General features: G+C 31.2%; 1 protein-coding gene across 1 annotated transcript; it reads right to left on the bottom strand.

Moving 5' to 3' along the window:
- Window positions 1-6,565: 6,565 nt before the first annotated feature.
- On the bottom strand, window positions 6,566-12,430 carry LOC134683894 (uncharacterized). The gene is made up of 6 exons (XM_063543202.1): window positions 12,368-12,430; window positions 11,950-12,027; window positions 10,605-10,916; window positions 9,709-9,821; window positions 9,242-9,425; window positions 6,566-8,650 (listed from the first exon to the last, which is right to left on the bottom strand). Exons 2-6 carry the CDS (start codon window positions 12,002-12,004, stop codon window positions 8,529-8,531), a joined length of 786 nt encoding a protein of 261 aa, XP_063399272.1. The 5' UTR covers window positions 12,005-12,027; window positions 12,368-12,430; the 3' UTR covers window positions 6,566-8,528.
- Between the last annotated feature and the right edge of the window lie 1,579 nt (window positions 12,431-14,009).

Below are 14,009 nucleotides of genomic sequence, written 5' to 3' on the forward strand. Positions count from 1 at the left end.
TTGCAAAACCTTATAAGAAAAAACTATTTGTAATAAGGTATATGTACATCATGGATAACGCAGCAAATGAACAAATGTGTGTGTCTTGTGCTGCTGGTACATGTACTGAAAAGATAAAAAAAATACAGAGAGTCCTATCTGTCTAGAAACATTTTCCGATTTATTGAGATGGGTAACTATTAAAAACAGAAAGAATTTCACCAGAAATATAAATGCTGTCATGGTCTACATAATCATGTTTTAGACACTGGCGGCGGTGACTATATGACTGTATGCCCATAATGCAGTGCAGAATCGATGAGTGTTGATGATGTGTAAAACAATATTATTAATGTGTTTTTATGTCATCAAGTGTTTTACTCCATAAATATTATTTCACCTATATCGCTATTTTGTTGGGTTTTCAAATAATCATGTTTTTTTGTTTATCACATTTTTGTCGGATCAAGTATTAATCGACCTCGCCCCAGTCGTCACTGCAAGTAGTTCAGTCTTTTCAGTTTAAAGGTTACGTAAATTTTATAATCATCTTTAGCCAAAGTTGACCGTATAATACAAAGGTAGTTCTATTAAGAATACCGCTAACATGGCAACACTACATGACAGGAAAACAGTACAAAATTTCAGTATGCCTATAATTTTCAATAACTTTTAGATAACTTAAAACAATGCATTTATTACGCACAATTCACACATTTATCAAAATCATATGCAATACTACTGCTGTTAAGGGTGCACGTACGTATAAATCAATTTATTTTTCTAATATAGTATTTCGCTATATTTTTCCATAAATGAACTTTATCTTATACTTTATAAAAAAAATATAATAAAAAAGTGGGGTCACCGTTCATTTAAGCTCACAATCTGACTCCGAAAGAAGCATACATTTTTGTAAAGGTCCTTTTTTCTGTTGAACTAATAGGAGGAATAAAGGTAGTATCGTAATAAAAAAAAAACTTCACTACAGAAATCACCCAAATTTTACAATAGTTTAGTTTAAGTACTTCTTGTTTGAAATAATGATAAAAGTATAGGTCACCGATGAGTTCAAAAAATGACATGTTTGCATCAAAGGGAGATAATTTGGAGCTTTTTTAATGATAGATACATTTTTAAAGTCATCTAGGGCCAAAAAGAATTGATTGTTTAATGATTTTTGTACCATATAATAAATAAACAACTTATAAAAGAATAACTAAACATTTTAACCCAAAAAAAAGTTAATTTTTTTTCTGAAATTTTTATACCCGCGAGGTTTAGTTTTGCGGTCAAGTCCGTATCGCGGATTCGTTTAGCTATAGGATAACTGTCTATTGTTATGAATGTAAGATGTACATTTTCGACCTCTGCAAGGTTTCAACTAACATTGACCTCATTATCATGCCTCATTTTGCAATGTTCGTTTTATGTTGTTTGGCCTTTTGCTTATATACCTGTATGCTATAGCGCCACGGTATTTGGTGTATTGTGTACATGTCTGTCTGCATATTTCATATATGACGTCAAATGAATTTGATTTATTGAATGATAGTAAGATGTTAAGTCTGGCTATCGGTCAGGTTTCTTATACTTTCGACCTTATGTTCCAAATTAATTGGCCAAACATAACTTTTCCATTTGTCAGTTTCTAAGGTACTGTAAGGATCGGAACACCTGTGTTTGGTGTACGGGATGTTTGTAGAGATCTGTAGGAACCGGTGCTGTATGGCATGGTTCATTTGACCTTTTTATTTACCATTGACAAATGTAAGCGTATTTGACGCTTCTTGTCAAACCCTAAATATTACAGACATTCAACAAATATACTATCCCAAGTAAAGCAGAAGAGACATTTCAGCATTTGCGCTCTGGTATTCTTTAGTCTGTAGTATATAGGTATCTCATTGGAAATCAATCTCTATATTTTTGTTTGATGGTTTACATTTTGGTTTAAACGTTGCATACCCATATTATTGGCAGAATTGTGATATATTGGATTTATATAACTCAGTTTGTTTTTTCTTTATAAAAAATAATGGAATAGTTGTGCTATTTCAGTCCACAGAATTTTTGCCAGTAAATAGTTTCAAATACTATTACTCCGGTAAATAGTTTCATAATCATCTTTCCCGTACTCTTTTCATGCATATTTTTCATTGAACAATACTGATGTCATCGACTATTTTGCTTGGCAAAGTCACACTCTAATATTGTAAACGGTATAATCTGTTTGGGTCGATTGATATTTCACTTCCAATAGGCTATTATAAAAGAGATAAAATGTTCGCGCGCATTTTTTAAAGATCTGAAATATAGTACAAAATTCAATGTGAACATTAATAAGACCATTTATTTTAAGTATTTATAAAGAGATGCATGATATATGCATAATGCAAAATAATTGTAAGTTTACCTCCGTACGTTAAGTTATAGTATACAATATTCAACTTTTTAAAAATATAATTTGTATTGCACAACATTGAAGATTAGCGCATGATTAATACACAAATGTTTGCGTGACTCCGAAGTATAATATATTGACATGTTTGTATTAATCATGCCTTAATCTTTAATAAAGTGCAATACAAATTACCATTCTAAAAAGTTAAATATAGCTCATGAACTTAACAAGAAGACCTGTGTTGCATGTCGACGTACTTCAGATCAACAAAAGCAGACCCTTTATACCTTTGTAATTCGGTTTGTGAGAATAAAGATATAAGATCAATTTCATTTGTTACATTGTCCATGGGAGTTATTATTTAAAAGGATTTAACTTTTACATTATTTATATTTTCGGACTGCGCATTAGTGGGCGAATTTGACATTTATGATTAACTATCTGGGGTTTCAGGAGGAAGAGCCAGTTGCCATAACAATTAGCTCCTCTGTTCGAGGTAACTACAGTACCGTTTATGCTACTTATACGTAACGATATTTGTGATGTCTGTCGGTTGTGTTATGCTTTATAGCGATTACTTTTACTGATTTGAGACAAGAGAAGGGACATTTTTGCTGTCGTAGGAAAGTATAAAAAGTGGTTTGGCAAAAACGTTTTATTGTCCTTGTTATTTTAACTTGTATACTGGTGTAAGATTATAAAATATTATGGAATATACTATTTGTATTCACTAAATTATGGTTCCAGGAGGGCATGTTGCATATACACAATAGCTATGTTGCATATAAAATAAAAAGGAAAAAAAAACCAACACAGACAACAAAATAATACATATTGGAATTCAATTAATGTTTTCAAGTTGACATTGACTGAAGTGCACCAGGTAAAGTTTGGTTTTTAGGACAAGTTCGGGTGGATATCTAGAGTAGATGGGATTGACATGGTCATATATAACACCTGTGTTGTGGCAGGGTTCATAGAGATTGACTCGATATCCCGGATATAATGAAGTCGATCCAATCAAATTTAATGTAAACATATTCAGAGTAGGGGCCTTGTACTTCCGGTAATCTAGAGACCTTACTCTTAAAAATTATTGACCGTTCAAATGGAACTCTAGTCAGAACTCGAGTTCCACCCAAACTTGGCCTAAGATAAAAAGGAGTGCCATAAAGAGAAGTATATATAAAACAATTCCACACGTTAAACTATAAAGAATATCCAAGATAAAAATGGATTAAGGATACAAAGACTTATCTGCATTAAGCATCAAGAGTTAATGCGTAAAGGGAAGTCCACACTTGTAAAAAATCAGATGAGTCAAAGATCTCGACAATTAATGAAAAACAAAATAAAAAAATAATGTATGAAGTTGTCTGTTCCTGATGTCATACACATTATTTTTTGTCGAACAATCACTGTAGCTACACTTGTCTTTTCCCTAACACGTTTTTTTTCTAGTCACTTGTGGTTTTTATTTTATTTTAGTTGTCTGTGTCTTATCATCAGCCGTTGTAAATGTCAGTTGATTAAGACTCACTTTGTGGTTTTATTATTTTTTCTTCACCTTTATCCCGTTTTGCATATTACGGTTTGCTTAAATCTACTTTTGTTTTTGTATTAAAGAACTATTTTTTCTAGTTGCTGCTGGCAGCTTTCATTTTTTTTTAAACTGTTTACTTCTATTAAATGTCATTTTACTGTTAAGCGTAACACTTTGTTCAAAAGAGTTGAGATGGTGGTGTTGATTAGGATGGTGGTGCTTATATTGAACTTAGTTTGGCATAAGAAAGTTAAATTACCCTCTGTTAAACTGGGGGAAAACTGACATCTCGTGTTTTAAATAAAAATTCAAAAGAAACGACTCATAGGTACCAGAGTAAGAGTAGTCTATTCTAATTATATTAGGGTCGACAATTTGAAAAAAAATAAAAGAAATGTAATAAACATTGAAATTATGAGATATTCTATCTCCTTGTTAACAAATATCACATTGCCAGTGTTTTGCATATGGATTTTTTTTGAGAGTGGCATAAACTTGAGAGGTTTAGCTAGATAAATAAAGGTTTAATTCACCATTTTTACGCGAGGAAATGCCTGTACAAAGTCAGAAATAGGATGATTTGGAAATTTTGTCTAAGTCATTTTATAAGGGACTTTCCGATTTAAATTTTCTATTAAATGCAGAACTTTTTTTTTTATTACCCTCTTTAATAAGAGACATCCGGTGTTCAAAAGTCATAAATCGACTAAGAGAAAACACATCCGGGTTACACAGTAAAACTGAAGGAAACAGATGACAATATACTTAGAAACGAACTATTTGATAACAATTGTCATATTCTTATCTAAGTACAGGATATTTCAAGATAATGGGGTCTGTAGCCATAATGTTTCACGTAAACAAAGGTATATCTTACCTTACCATTTATTCTATAATGTCCTAAATAGAACTTAAACACTACCGTGATCGAAATAACGTGCATGCTTCGCCTAGAAGCAAGCACTACAGGAGTGATAACCTCAGCTATTAAATTAAAGTGGCTCTTTCGTCTGACGATGGAGATTTCAAATGCTTGGTCAGAATTGCTACAAAATACTATTAAATTTTCTAACGAGACCTCTGTAAACCGCTTGTTTCTTTTTTTGTATTGTTCTCTTGTATTGAAAGTATCGAACCAGTAGTCATAGTTATTGTATTAGCTTGTTTATTGTTGTAGCAAATCCATTTAAACTCTTTTTCGAAATTATGTGGACGATTTTATTTCTTTGATCAAAGTAGAGCACATTTGTTTGGTGGCTGCACTGTGCCGGGTTTTAATTATGAAATAGTTTGATGTAAAATGGTCAAAATAGACGGAACAATACCAGGCTATAGACTAACTGTGTTAAATTGTTTGTTGTGTTTGTGTGTTTTATTCGACAAATAATGTTCTCAAAGAAATCAGTTCTTGATGATTGATGTTGTTCCCTTGTTCATAACAGTATTATTTTTCCTGTACTATGCAGTTTTCAAAAGTGATAAAATATCGTCACACTGCTGAGTGATCTACCTTAAAATTGTTTCTTTCGATGAGTAATACTACCAAATGGAAACATATTTTCTATTAGCACATGACTATACTATGTATAAAAAATAAAACATAAACCAGTTAAAATTGAAAACAACGTTCAAAACCATGATTCATTGGATAAAAACAGCATTTTTTATACATGTGCATGTAAAAAGACAAATTTCGTTAAAGAGGGGTACCAAAAAAAGTAAAAAAGCCTATTTGACCAAAACACATTTGACTAACAGGCCGAACAACTGATGTTCTTAATCCATGCCGACTGCCATTGCCGATTGACAAATCAATTGATGTAACAAAATGGATCCTCATATTAATTTAATATCAAACAAAAACCATTAAACTTGCAGCTAGATGGTATACCACAAAGACGAGGTGCAAAAAATTGTACACCATATCCGGATGTCGACAACTAATGTCTATTTAGTTATGTTAGGGATCGAAACAGTATTTGGAAAGCCATATAAATTACCTCAATTAAGGATAGACTCTTTCATTTCAAAGAGTCGAAATAGGAAGAAAAAAGTAAAATCACAAAAACACTGAACTTTGAGGAAAATCCAATCGGAAAGTCCATAATCACATGGTAAAATCAAATAACAAAACAAATCAACAACGAGTGGATAAGAACTGTCGTATACCTGACTTGGTTCAGGCATTTCCAAATGTTCAAATGTTGAAAATGGTGGATTAAACATGGTTTTATAGCGCTAAACCTCTCACTTCAATGACAGTTTCATCAAATTCCGTTATATTTGCAATGATGCGTAAACTAAACAGACATAATAAATAAAATAAGTCAAATGGATAAAGGCCTGCGGAAGACCGCACTCACAGTTCAATGTTGAACGGATAATAAGAGCAACTTTCATTTGTTCAAATGAATACTTGAAATTGATAGAATTCAACATTATGCTTGTTTTGAATATAACCATTGATCAATAATCGATGTCTTAGACCCCAAAACATAGCATATGACAGACCATACCCCCGCTTTTGTGTGTGTGCCTAAAGTAATAAGTGATGTACACACACGACTGACACACTAATTTTACATGAATAGACATAAAAATGAATAAATTGTCAAGAGATTGGTTTCTAATATGTAAGCATTTATTATATGAAGTCCTTTCAATGTATTTTCCAAGTATGTTTCAGTTACCATCTTTGTATCTTCCTCCACTGTATTGATAACTTTTGTGTACACTACACTTATTTAATTATACCTTGCATACACAAGGGAGGGTTAGTCTTTCACGTAAGTCAATAAACAAAAGGAATTATTTGTTTCATGAATTTATGGAAGCTATCTCTTTGCATAGAAGTATGTTCCTTTAGGATAAGGGGAACTGCCCTCACTTCTAGGTATACTTTCTTTCTTTTTGGCCTTTGTGTCGTAATATATTGAAACCCTTTTTTCTAGGAGCCGTGCTGGCAAAATTTTTCAGATATTTGGACTTATGTTTTTTTTGGGTGTGGACAATGGGATTAAAGATTAACTAGAAAGAAAGGTTCTTCATCCTGGGGGTAGAATAGTATGCATATATTTTCCGTGCTTGAGGGAGATATGACGATTTTTTTCACCCAAGAAAAATCATATATCACGAGGGCATATGACTTTCGGGGTGAACTTGTCTTCATATCTCCCGCAGTCAAGGAAAATGAATGTTTTATTCGACTGTCATTATTTGTTTTTACTTCTGAACTTAAGATAATAATTTACATAGTTGTTTTCTTATTTGTGTTGTTTTAAAACTACATACACAATGATAATCAGTACTTTAAAGTGCCCTGTTTATTTATTCTTTTCTATTTTTTTTTAAATATGATTTTTTTAACGAAATTACTATATTATCTTTAAAACAAACACGATCAAAATATATTTATATTATTGATACATTTGCCATAGGACACATCGCACAAGGCAATCGCAACGTTCAGTGCAGTGGATTAATAAGTAATATTTAGGCCATGGAAAAGATATTTGTGAAATACACATTGTGACAAACAACTAATTGTCTCATTGACACTCGAAGCAGTTTGACCCAAGGTTCCATGTTGAAGGTTTTACTATGACCTATAACTGTTCATATTTAATACTTTTGGTCTTTGATGGAGATTTTCATTGAAAATGAAAGAAAAATGTGTATAAAGTCTATAACACTACCCCTAAAAAAACAAATGGTATATCCTTTACAATAAACTACACCATTGCCATGCATGAATATGCAATGTTTTTGTATGGCACTGTATAAAAATCAAAAAGAAATGGGACAGATCCCCTTATCCTAAAGGAACATACTTTTTTGTGGAAAAAAGAGATTTGACTTGTGGGATCTCGTTCTTTCGTTGACTTTTATGAAATTTCGCGGAGATGTTTACTGTCTGCTCAACGACTTGTTTTAACATTTTCACATTATGAATGTATCCCTCAGATAATCATGCTCGAAAATTTTATGCCCCCAATGGCAGGTCATCTATTAAGAACCGAGTTGGAAACGATTAAGGCATGCTACTATGAAGCATTTAAATTATCAAAACATGTTTATACTTGTATGTCAAGAAATATTCTTTTCTGTTTAATACACAAAGTTAAACAGTCTAGCATTACTTGACAACTCTTATTTGTAATATCATTTTTGTACCTATATTTGATAAACATTCATGTCATGAAGCATTTTCTCCTGAGAAAACTACGTTAGATCATTGCGTTGATACTTTATATTGTTTAATTATGTCATTCTGCAACTTTGAAATCTATATAAGATAATGTTACGATTATTTGACTGGCGTCGATAATAAGCCATTTTTGTTAAACGAAAACAGAGACCTGTAAAACTAATTAACTATTTCTATCAGTAATTAACATATAAATGTTATGTTGTATAGGATATAAATAGAAGATATAGTTATATTTTCTGAAAATTTAAATGGTTTTCTTTATATTTGAAATAGGATAAAGAGGTTAACCTGGTACACTTAATGATACTCAACATGTTATATAAAAAACCATTACAAAGACATTTGATATAATGTTTTTGGTGTTTTCATACATTAAAATGTACAGAACTTAATTACTTGATAAAATGGAAAAGTGGTACAATCAAAAGTGTTGAAACAATCGATGGTTCTTCCTGAAATGAGCTTGAGGCAATGAAACCTGTTCGAGCAAGGTGACGGCTTTGGTTTGAATAACCTATAAAATAAAATTTAAAAAAAACACATGAAAAATATCAAGTTATTTATCTCTTTATAGTATGTTCCTTTATTTGTCAAACACGAATACAAGTAGGTGTGTAGGTAAGAAGATATGTATCACTAGATAATAATTTCTGTTATAACTGCCGGGGATTTACTTTACATTTTGTTGTAATAGTTCTTGGTGTTGGACAACAAGTCGTTATCCTGCATTTTGTCATTTAGGATATCAATAATCGAAACAAATCAATGCAAACCAATTATTTCCTAATTCTAATAGATATAGGAAGATGTGGTGTGAGTGTCAATCAAATGAATCTCCATCCACATAACAATTTATAAAAGTAAACAGTTATAGGTCAATGTACGGCATTCAACACGCCATGAACAGAGTGGTTTGTTCCGCTTCTCTGTTCAAGACACTTAAATTTTCTCATAATTACCAATATTAAGAAATATCTACAAAACTTTTGTATAAACCCCTCATGTTTTCTCTGTTATGATCTAAAAGAATAGATCAATGTACGAACTTCAAATACATCTCATTTTGTAACACAAAACGGTTCATATCTCTTTTATACTGACTTACTATTTTGACACGATAACTTCTTTTTTGCAATAATTATGTTTGAACTTCCAATGGTACAAGTAATGGTTACCAAACCAACGCAATGCTGTGAATCGACAATATACTCGAAGTCAATCTTTGATTTGTAAAAGATCCCGTCATGTTTTGAGATTACTTTCAGAGCTTCCTTTGTAATAGCCTTTTCCTGTAAAACAAAACAAACAAAAAAAGACCTGCGTTTTAGATAGTTCGATGTGCTTTTAATAAATGTAGGAAAAATAATTATATCTATGTTGTATATGTAAAAAAATAATTAACCCGAATTCTCAGAATATGCATTAATTAATGCTGCTAAAAGTCGGATGCAAGTTTACGTTTGGTATCATGTTATATGCTTTAAAGAATTATGACATTTATGTAAACACAAGTGCATAACAACAAAACATAACACGGAAGGTTCCTTTTATTTAAATGAAAGTTTTACTCACATCAGCATAGGCACTGCACAGAGGTTCGGGGAAAACCTTTTCTAATGTTATTGTTGTATGTATACACGACGTGTTGAAGCTCAAAGTAACAGGAACCAATATGACCGGGTGATCTAAACGAATAAACTTGATGTCAATAATCGTCCAAATGTCATAACTATATTATAGTCCAGTCTATAATATCAGTGTACACTATGCTAACGATATGAATCATTTTTATCACGTACATTTTAGATTAGGTATGGGATGAAACAATATAACTATGAAACGGTTTGAAGCATTAGGTAAAAATGCAAATGAGTAAAATTAATCTATGGTCAACCTTTTTATAGACAAAGGCATCTTTGTATTGATATAGATGAAAGAATAACAAATAATCAGGAGGAAAGTAGTGATATAATAACATTTGCTGCTTACTTTGAACCATTTTGAAGCGTAACCATCCGTTTATTCAAGTCTAAGTTGGATTAATTTGCATGGTTACTTAAATTTATAAGTCCGGTGTTTTGTTTAGAAAATGTCTGGATCAAATTAGATTCAGTTGTTTTCCAATTGTTTTTTTGTTTGGTTGGTCGACTAGTACTTAATATTGTATTCCCCAAATTAAATATACATCAGAGTTCTGTATGTTTGTAAACGTGTTTCAAACAATTACCAATACCATTTCTAGTTATTTGTTTTTCATTTTAATTCGGATTTTTCATTGGGTAGCTTTATTTTAACAAAACTACAAAAAAAAAATGCAAATAAAGCGATATATTGCTATCATCAAAATATTGGTTTTTTTGAGTGAGTGTATTTATTTTATGACATATTTATTAAATTATCCATGCATCAATTCAGACAACATTTCGTTATGAATATATCATTATGTATAATTACAAACAGAAACATACACTCATATCTGTGCTTCGTCAGCTCCAAAACGGCTTCATAACTGGAAAATCCATAAGTACATTGGTAAATGATGTCCACGTCGTCTTCCGAAAATGACTTTATAGTTAATATTGATGTTCTATTTTTGTTTATCAAATGCTCTTCATATTTTGTATAATTTGATGACCATTCATTGAGAGTCAAAGTTTTATAATCATGACCACCTATCCATGTCCTAGTTGGACAGCACGTTTTATGTGGCAAATAACAATGAAGTTGAACATCACGTCCGAAAATTACACGTTCGGTCAACAGTTTCCATGATATTTTCCCTGCAAAATATTAAATTAACATCATTTTTGAATGATCTGTCATTTAAAATCATTATTTTCATTGTATGAACTCAATATTTCAATTATCTTTCTGTTATACCAATCTTAATCATTGTGCTATAGACCTTAAGTCGATGTGATAGTCCATTCATGCATATTTATACACATCGCCAAGAGTTAAGCAACACCTTATGAATTGTTTCTATTTTTTGTTTTAAATTCAAATTTGATGCTGTTTTGTTTCTTTATATTTCGTTATTCTATTGTTAATCGAAAGGAAAGAATTCAGGTATAGATTTTGTTTCTAGGTATCTTTAAAAAAACGGTTTTCCTAAGCTAGATACAAGGATTTTCCCTGCAAGTTTCATCAAACAATTCTGAAAAAAATATAAAAAAATATAAGATGTCATTTAACTTTTGGCGAGGTGAAAATATAATATAATTCTTAAATGTTCGAAACATAAGCAATCAAAATCTGCGTGTGTGGATCTATATGTTTACATTTATTTTAATAATGCAATTAATTTTGTTAGAACTTACACATAACATTCCTTAAGAAACCATAATACATTCAATTTCGAATGTATTTAACCATGCCGTAGTCATGAAAAGAAATTAGCACTGTTAAAGTCATCGTTTTGTTTGAATTGTGACTGTTAAAGTTGACTTTGCGAGTCCAAAAACCTCCCCCTTTTTGGGGAAATTCTTGGCAACGGGCCTGTTTACACTTGATTTTCAGAAATCTGATTTTTTTTAGTGCTTTAGTGATAGGTCAACTTGAACATGGCGTTTGCATACGAAGAAGGTCCTAACTCATTTTCTGAAGGGTATTTTCTTAAAAAGTATTGTGAACTATATATTTTTTCTATTATCATCCTTGTTTTTCTAATCTCAACTTACTGATATCGTCTTTTCATATTCAGTTTCATACATAGGTGAATTACATTATACGATTTATTCGAAGTGTGTAGTACCTCCTGTAATTCATCATCAATGACTTTTTTTTATCATATTATAAAATGTCTGATTTTACCTTTTCCAATTTGCAGTTCCGCCAAAAACACTAGAATTGAAATGGTCAAATGCATAATGATTCTTCATTCTTGGTATCCTGTTGAGAGAAGAGAAAAAATTGTCTTTTTTTCTCTTTAGCTCATTTTTGTGGTAAATAAAACCGAAGAGGTAACATTAACTGCTAAGTCGTGTACTACAATGAACATGTCATTTAAACATACAGGTAAAACGAATATAAATCATTCTGTAGGACCAATGGTAAAATCCAGTACAATCAGGAAGAATATTTCTATGGAAGCATTATTTATTATTAACATGGCACATCAATTGAATATTTAGATTTTGATTACGTTAATACCAATGAAACCAAAATACTTGCATATGTGTTAAACTGCGACATTTATAAGGAAGTAATATATAAATAAAAACATGTTTACCTCAACATTAGATAGCTCCATTGTCAATAAACATATCATAACATTGTGTCAAGGTTATTAAAGTGTGTAAACGCGTTGAGATATCGGGTAAATATTTATATGTATATGATAGTGGTTGAAAAACTTGATAAATGCCTTTCAATTTATTTTTGTTGATTAAAGTATTTTAAATAATGGTAATTATCCTGTTTAGCCACAGACATGAGGTTCATCATTAATATGTACGGCAAAACCTATGATATTTCTTTTATTCTCAATCAGTCATTTCATAGGTATAGAGGAAACATTTATGAACAATATTTTGAAAAAAAAACTGAACAAACAATACAATTATTATTACGAACTTATAGTACGGTGACAAATAAGGTAAAATCGATAATATAATGGACCGAGATACTTCACGGCTTATTTTGGTCTTATTTTTTAGATGAATATAATACCCTTTAATTAAGGCATGTCGAAGAGTGCCAAATTAGTGCAGATTTTTTAAAACAGTAAGGTCAAAAGAGTGGATTTTTAAAAATCGCAATTTTTAGACATTTTCGACAATATCTTTGTAGTCTTTCATGTTAACTGAAAACACATTTCTATGGTATTATGCTCTAGGAATGCTCCACGAATACAGCTAATCATACTTATGTCTGATTGCCACATGTAAGAAAAAGAAAAAAATATCTTTATCTACGGAAATTATGGACAAAATATATTCAAAATTAAGATTTAGGTATGCAATAATGTTTCTCTTTTCTAGTTTTTTATGTAGATTAGAATGTTGCAGTCATTGGTTTTTCCAGTTGAATGGTTTTCAACTAGTCAATTTTGGGGGTCCTTTATACCTTTATGTTAGGTTGAAGCCAACGCTCCGTGCTGAAGACCATACCTATTACTATTAACTTTCACAAATTATGACCTGGATGGAGAGTTGTCTCATTGGCACTCATATAATATATTCTTATTTCTTTTAAAAAAAATTTAGTACAAAGCAGACTCGAAAGCTATGTATTAACTACAAATAAATACGCTTCACAGATATGTTACCCTTCAAAAGAAGCTGTCTAGGTATAATAATATTACACTAACACGACATCAAGATGCACATTAATTTGAAAACCTACTCAATACTAGAAAAAAAGTGGATGCCATTATATGGCGACCACAATACTCATAAGTTTATTCAAATCATAATTTACTGATTGACCATAGCTTCTGGGGTCATTTTGATCCGCTTTAAATAGTTTTTCAATGCAACAGATGTTTCAATATGAGAATCAGCTAGATTGGCAAATTTTTATACATGCATATTTTTCCGACCAATTGAAAATGGCGCGAGCTGCTATTGGTTTATCAGACATCAGGAGTCCAATAACCTAAACAAAACCAGTTGATATGCCGTGAAAAGGTAAGATGTGTCTTATAGCTTTGATTGAAAAACGCCTCAAGTTTGAAATCACAATTTGACATCTGAGAGAAATACCTTATAACAACATAAATGACTTGATTTAAATATGATGCAACCTTTGGAATAAGTACTTGTCAATATCGGCTCATTGGCAAACAGAGGCTGCATATTAAGTCTTATATCTGCCTCTTAGGTCACTCACAGACACTACACTTCAATTGCTTCACAGTCTATAGATTTTTC

This window comes from Mytilus trossulus, chromosome 9, assembly GCF_036588685.1.
Source record: "Mytilus trossulus isolate FHL-02 chromosome 9, PNRI_Mtr1.1.1.hap1, whole genome shotgun sequence".
Classification (NCBI taxonomy): domain Eukaryota; kingdom Metazoa; phylum Mollusca; class Bivalvia; order Mytilida; family Mytilidae; genus Mytilus; species Mytilus trossulus.

Excerpts from the sequence above, each read along its gene's own strand:
- LOC134683894 (XM_063543202.1), bottom strand. The coding sequence starts at position 12,004 with ATGCATTTGACCATTTCAATTCTAGTGTTTTTGGCGGAACTGCAAATT. Across the intron at positions 10,917-11,949 it reads GGAACTGCAAATTGGAAAAG|GGAAAATATCATGGAAACTG; the intron begins GTAAAATCAGAC and ends AATATTTTGCAG. Across the intron at positions 9,822-10,604 it reads GACGAAGCACAGATATGAGT|ATCACCCGGTCATATTGGTT; the intron begins GTATGTTTCTGT and ends TTATTCGTTTAG.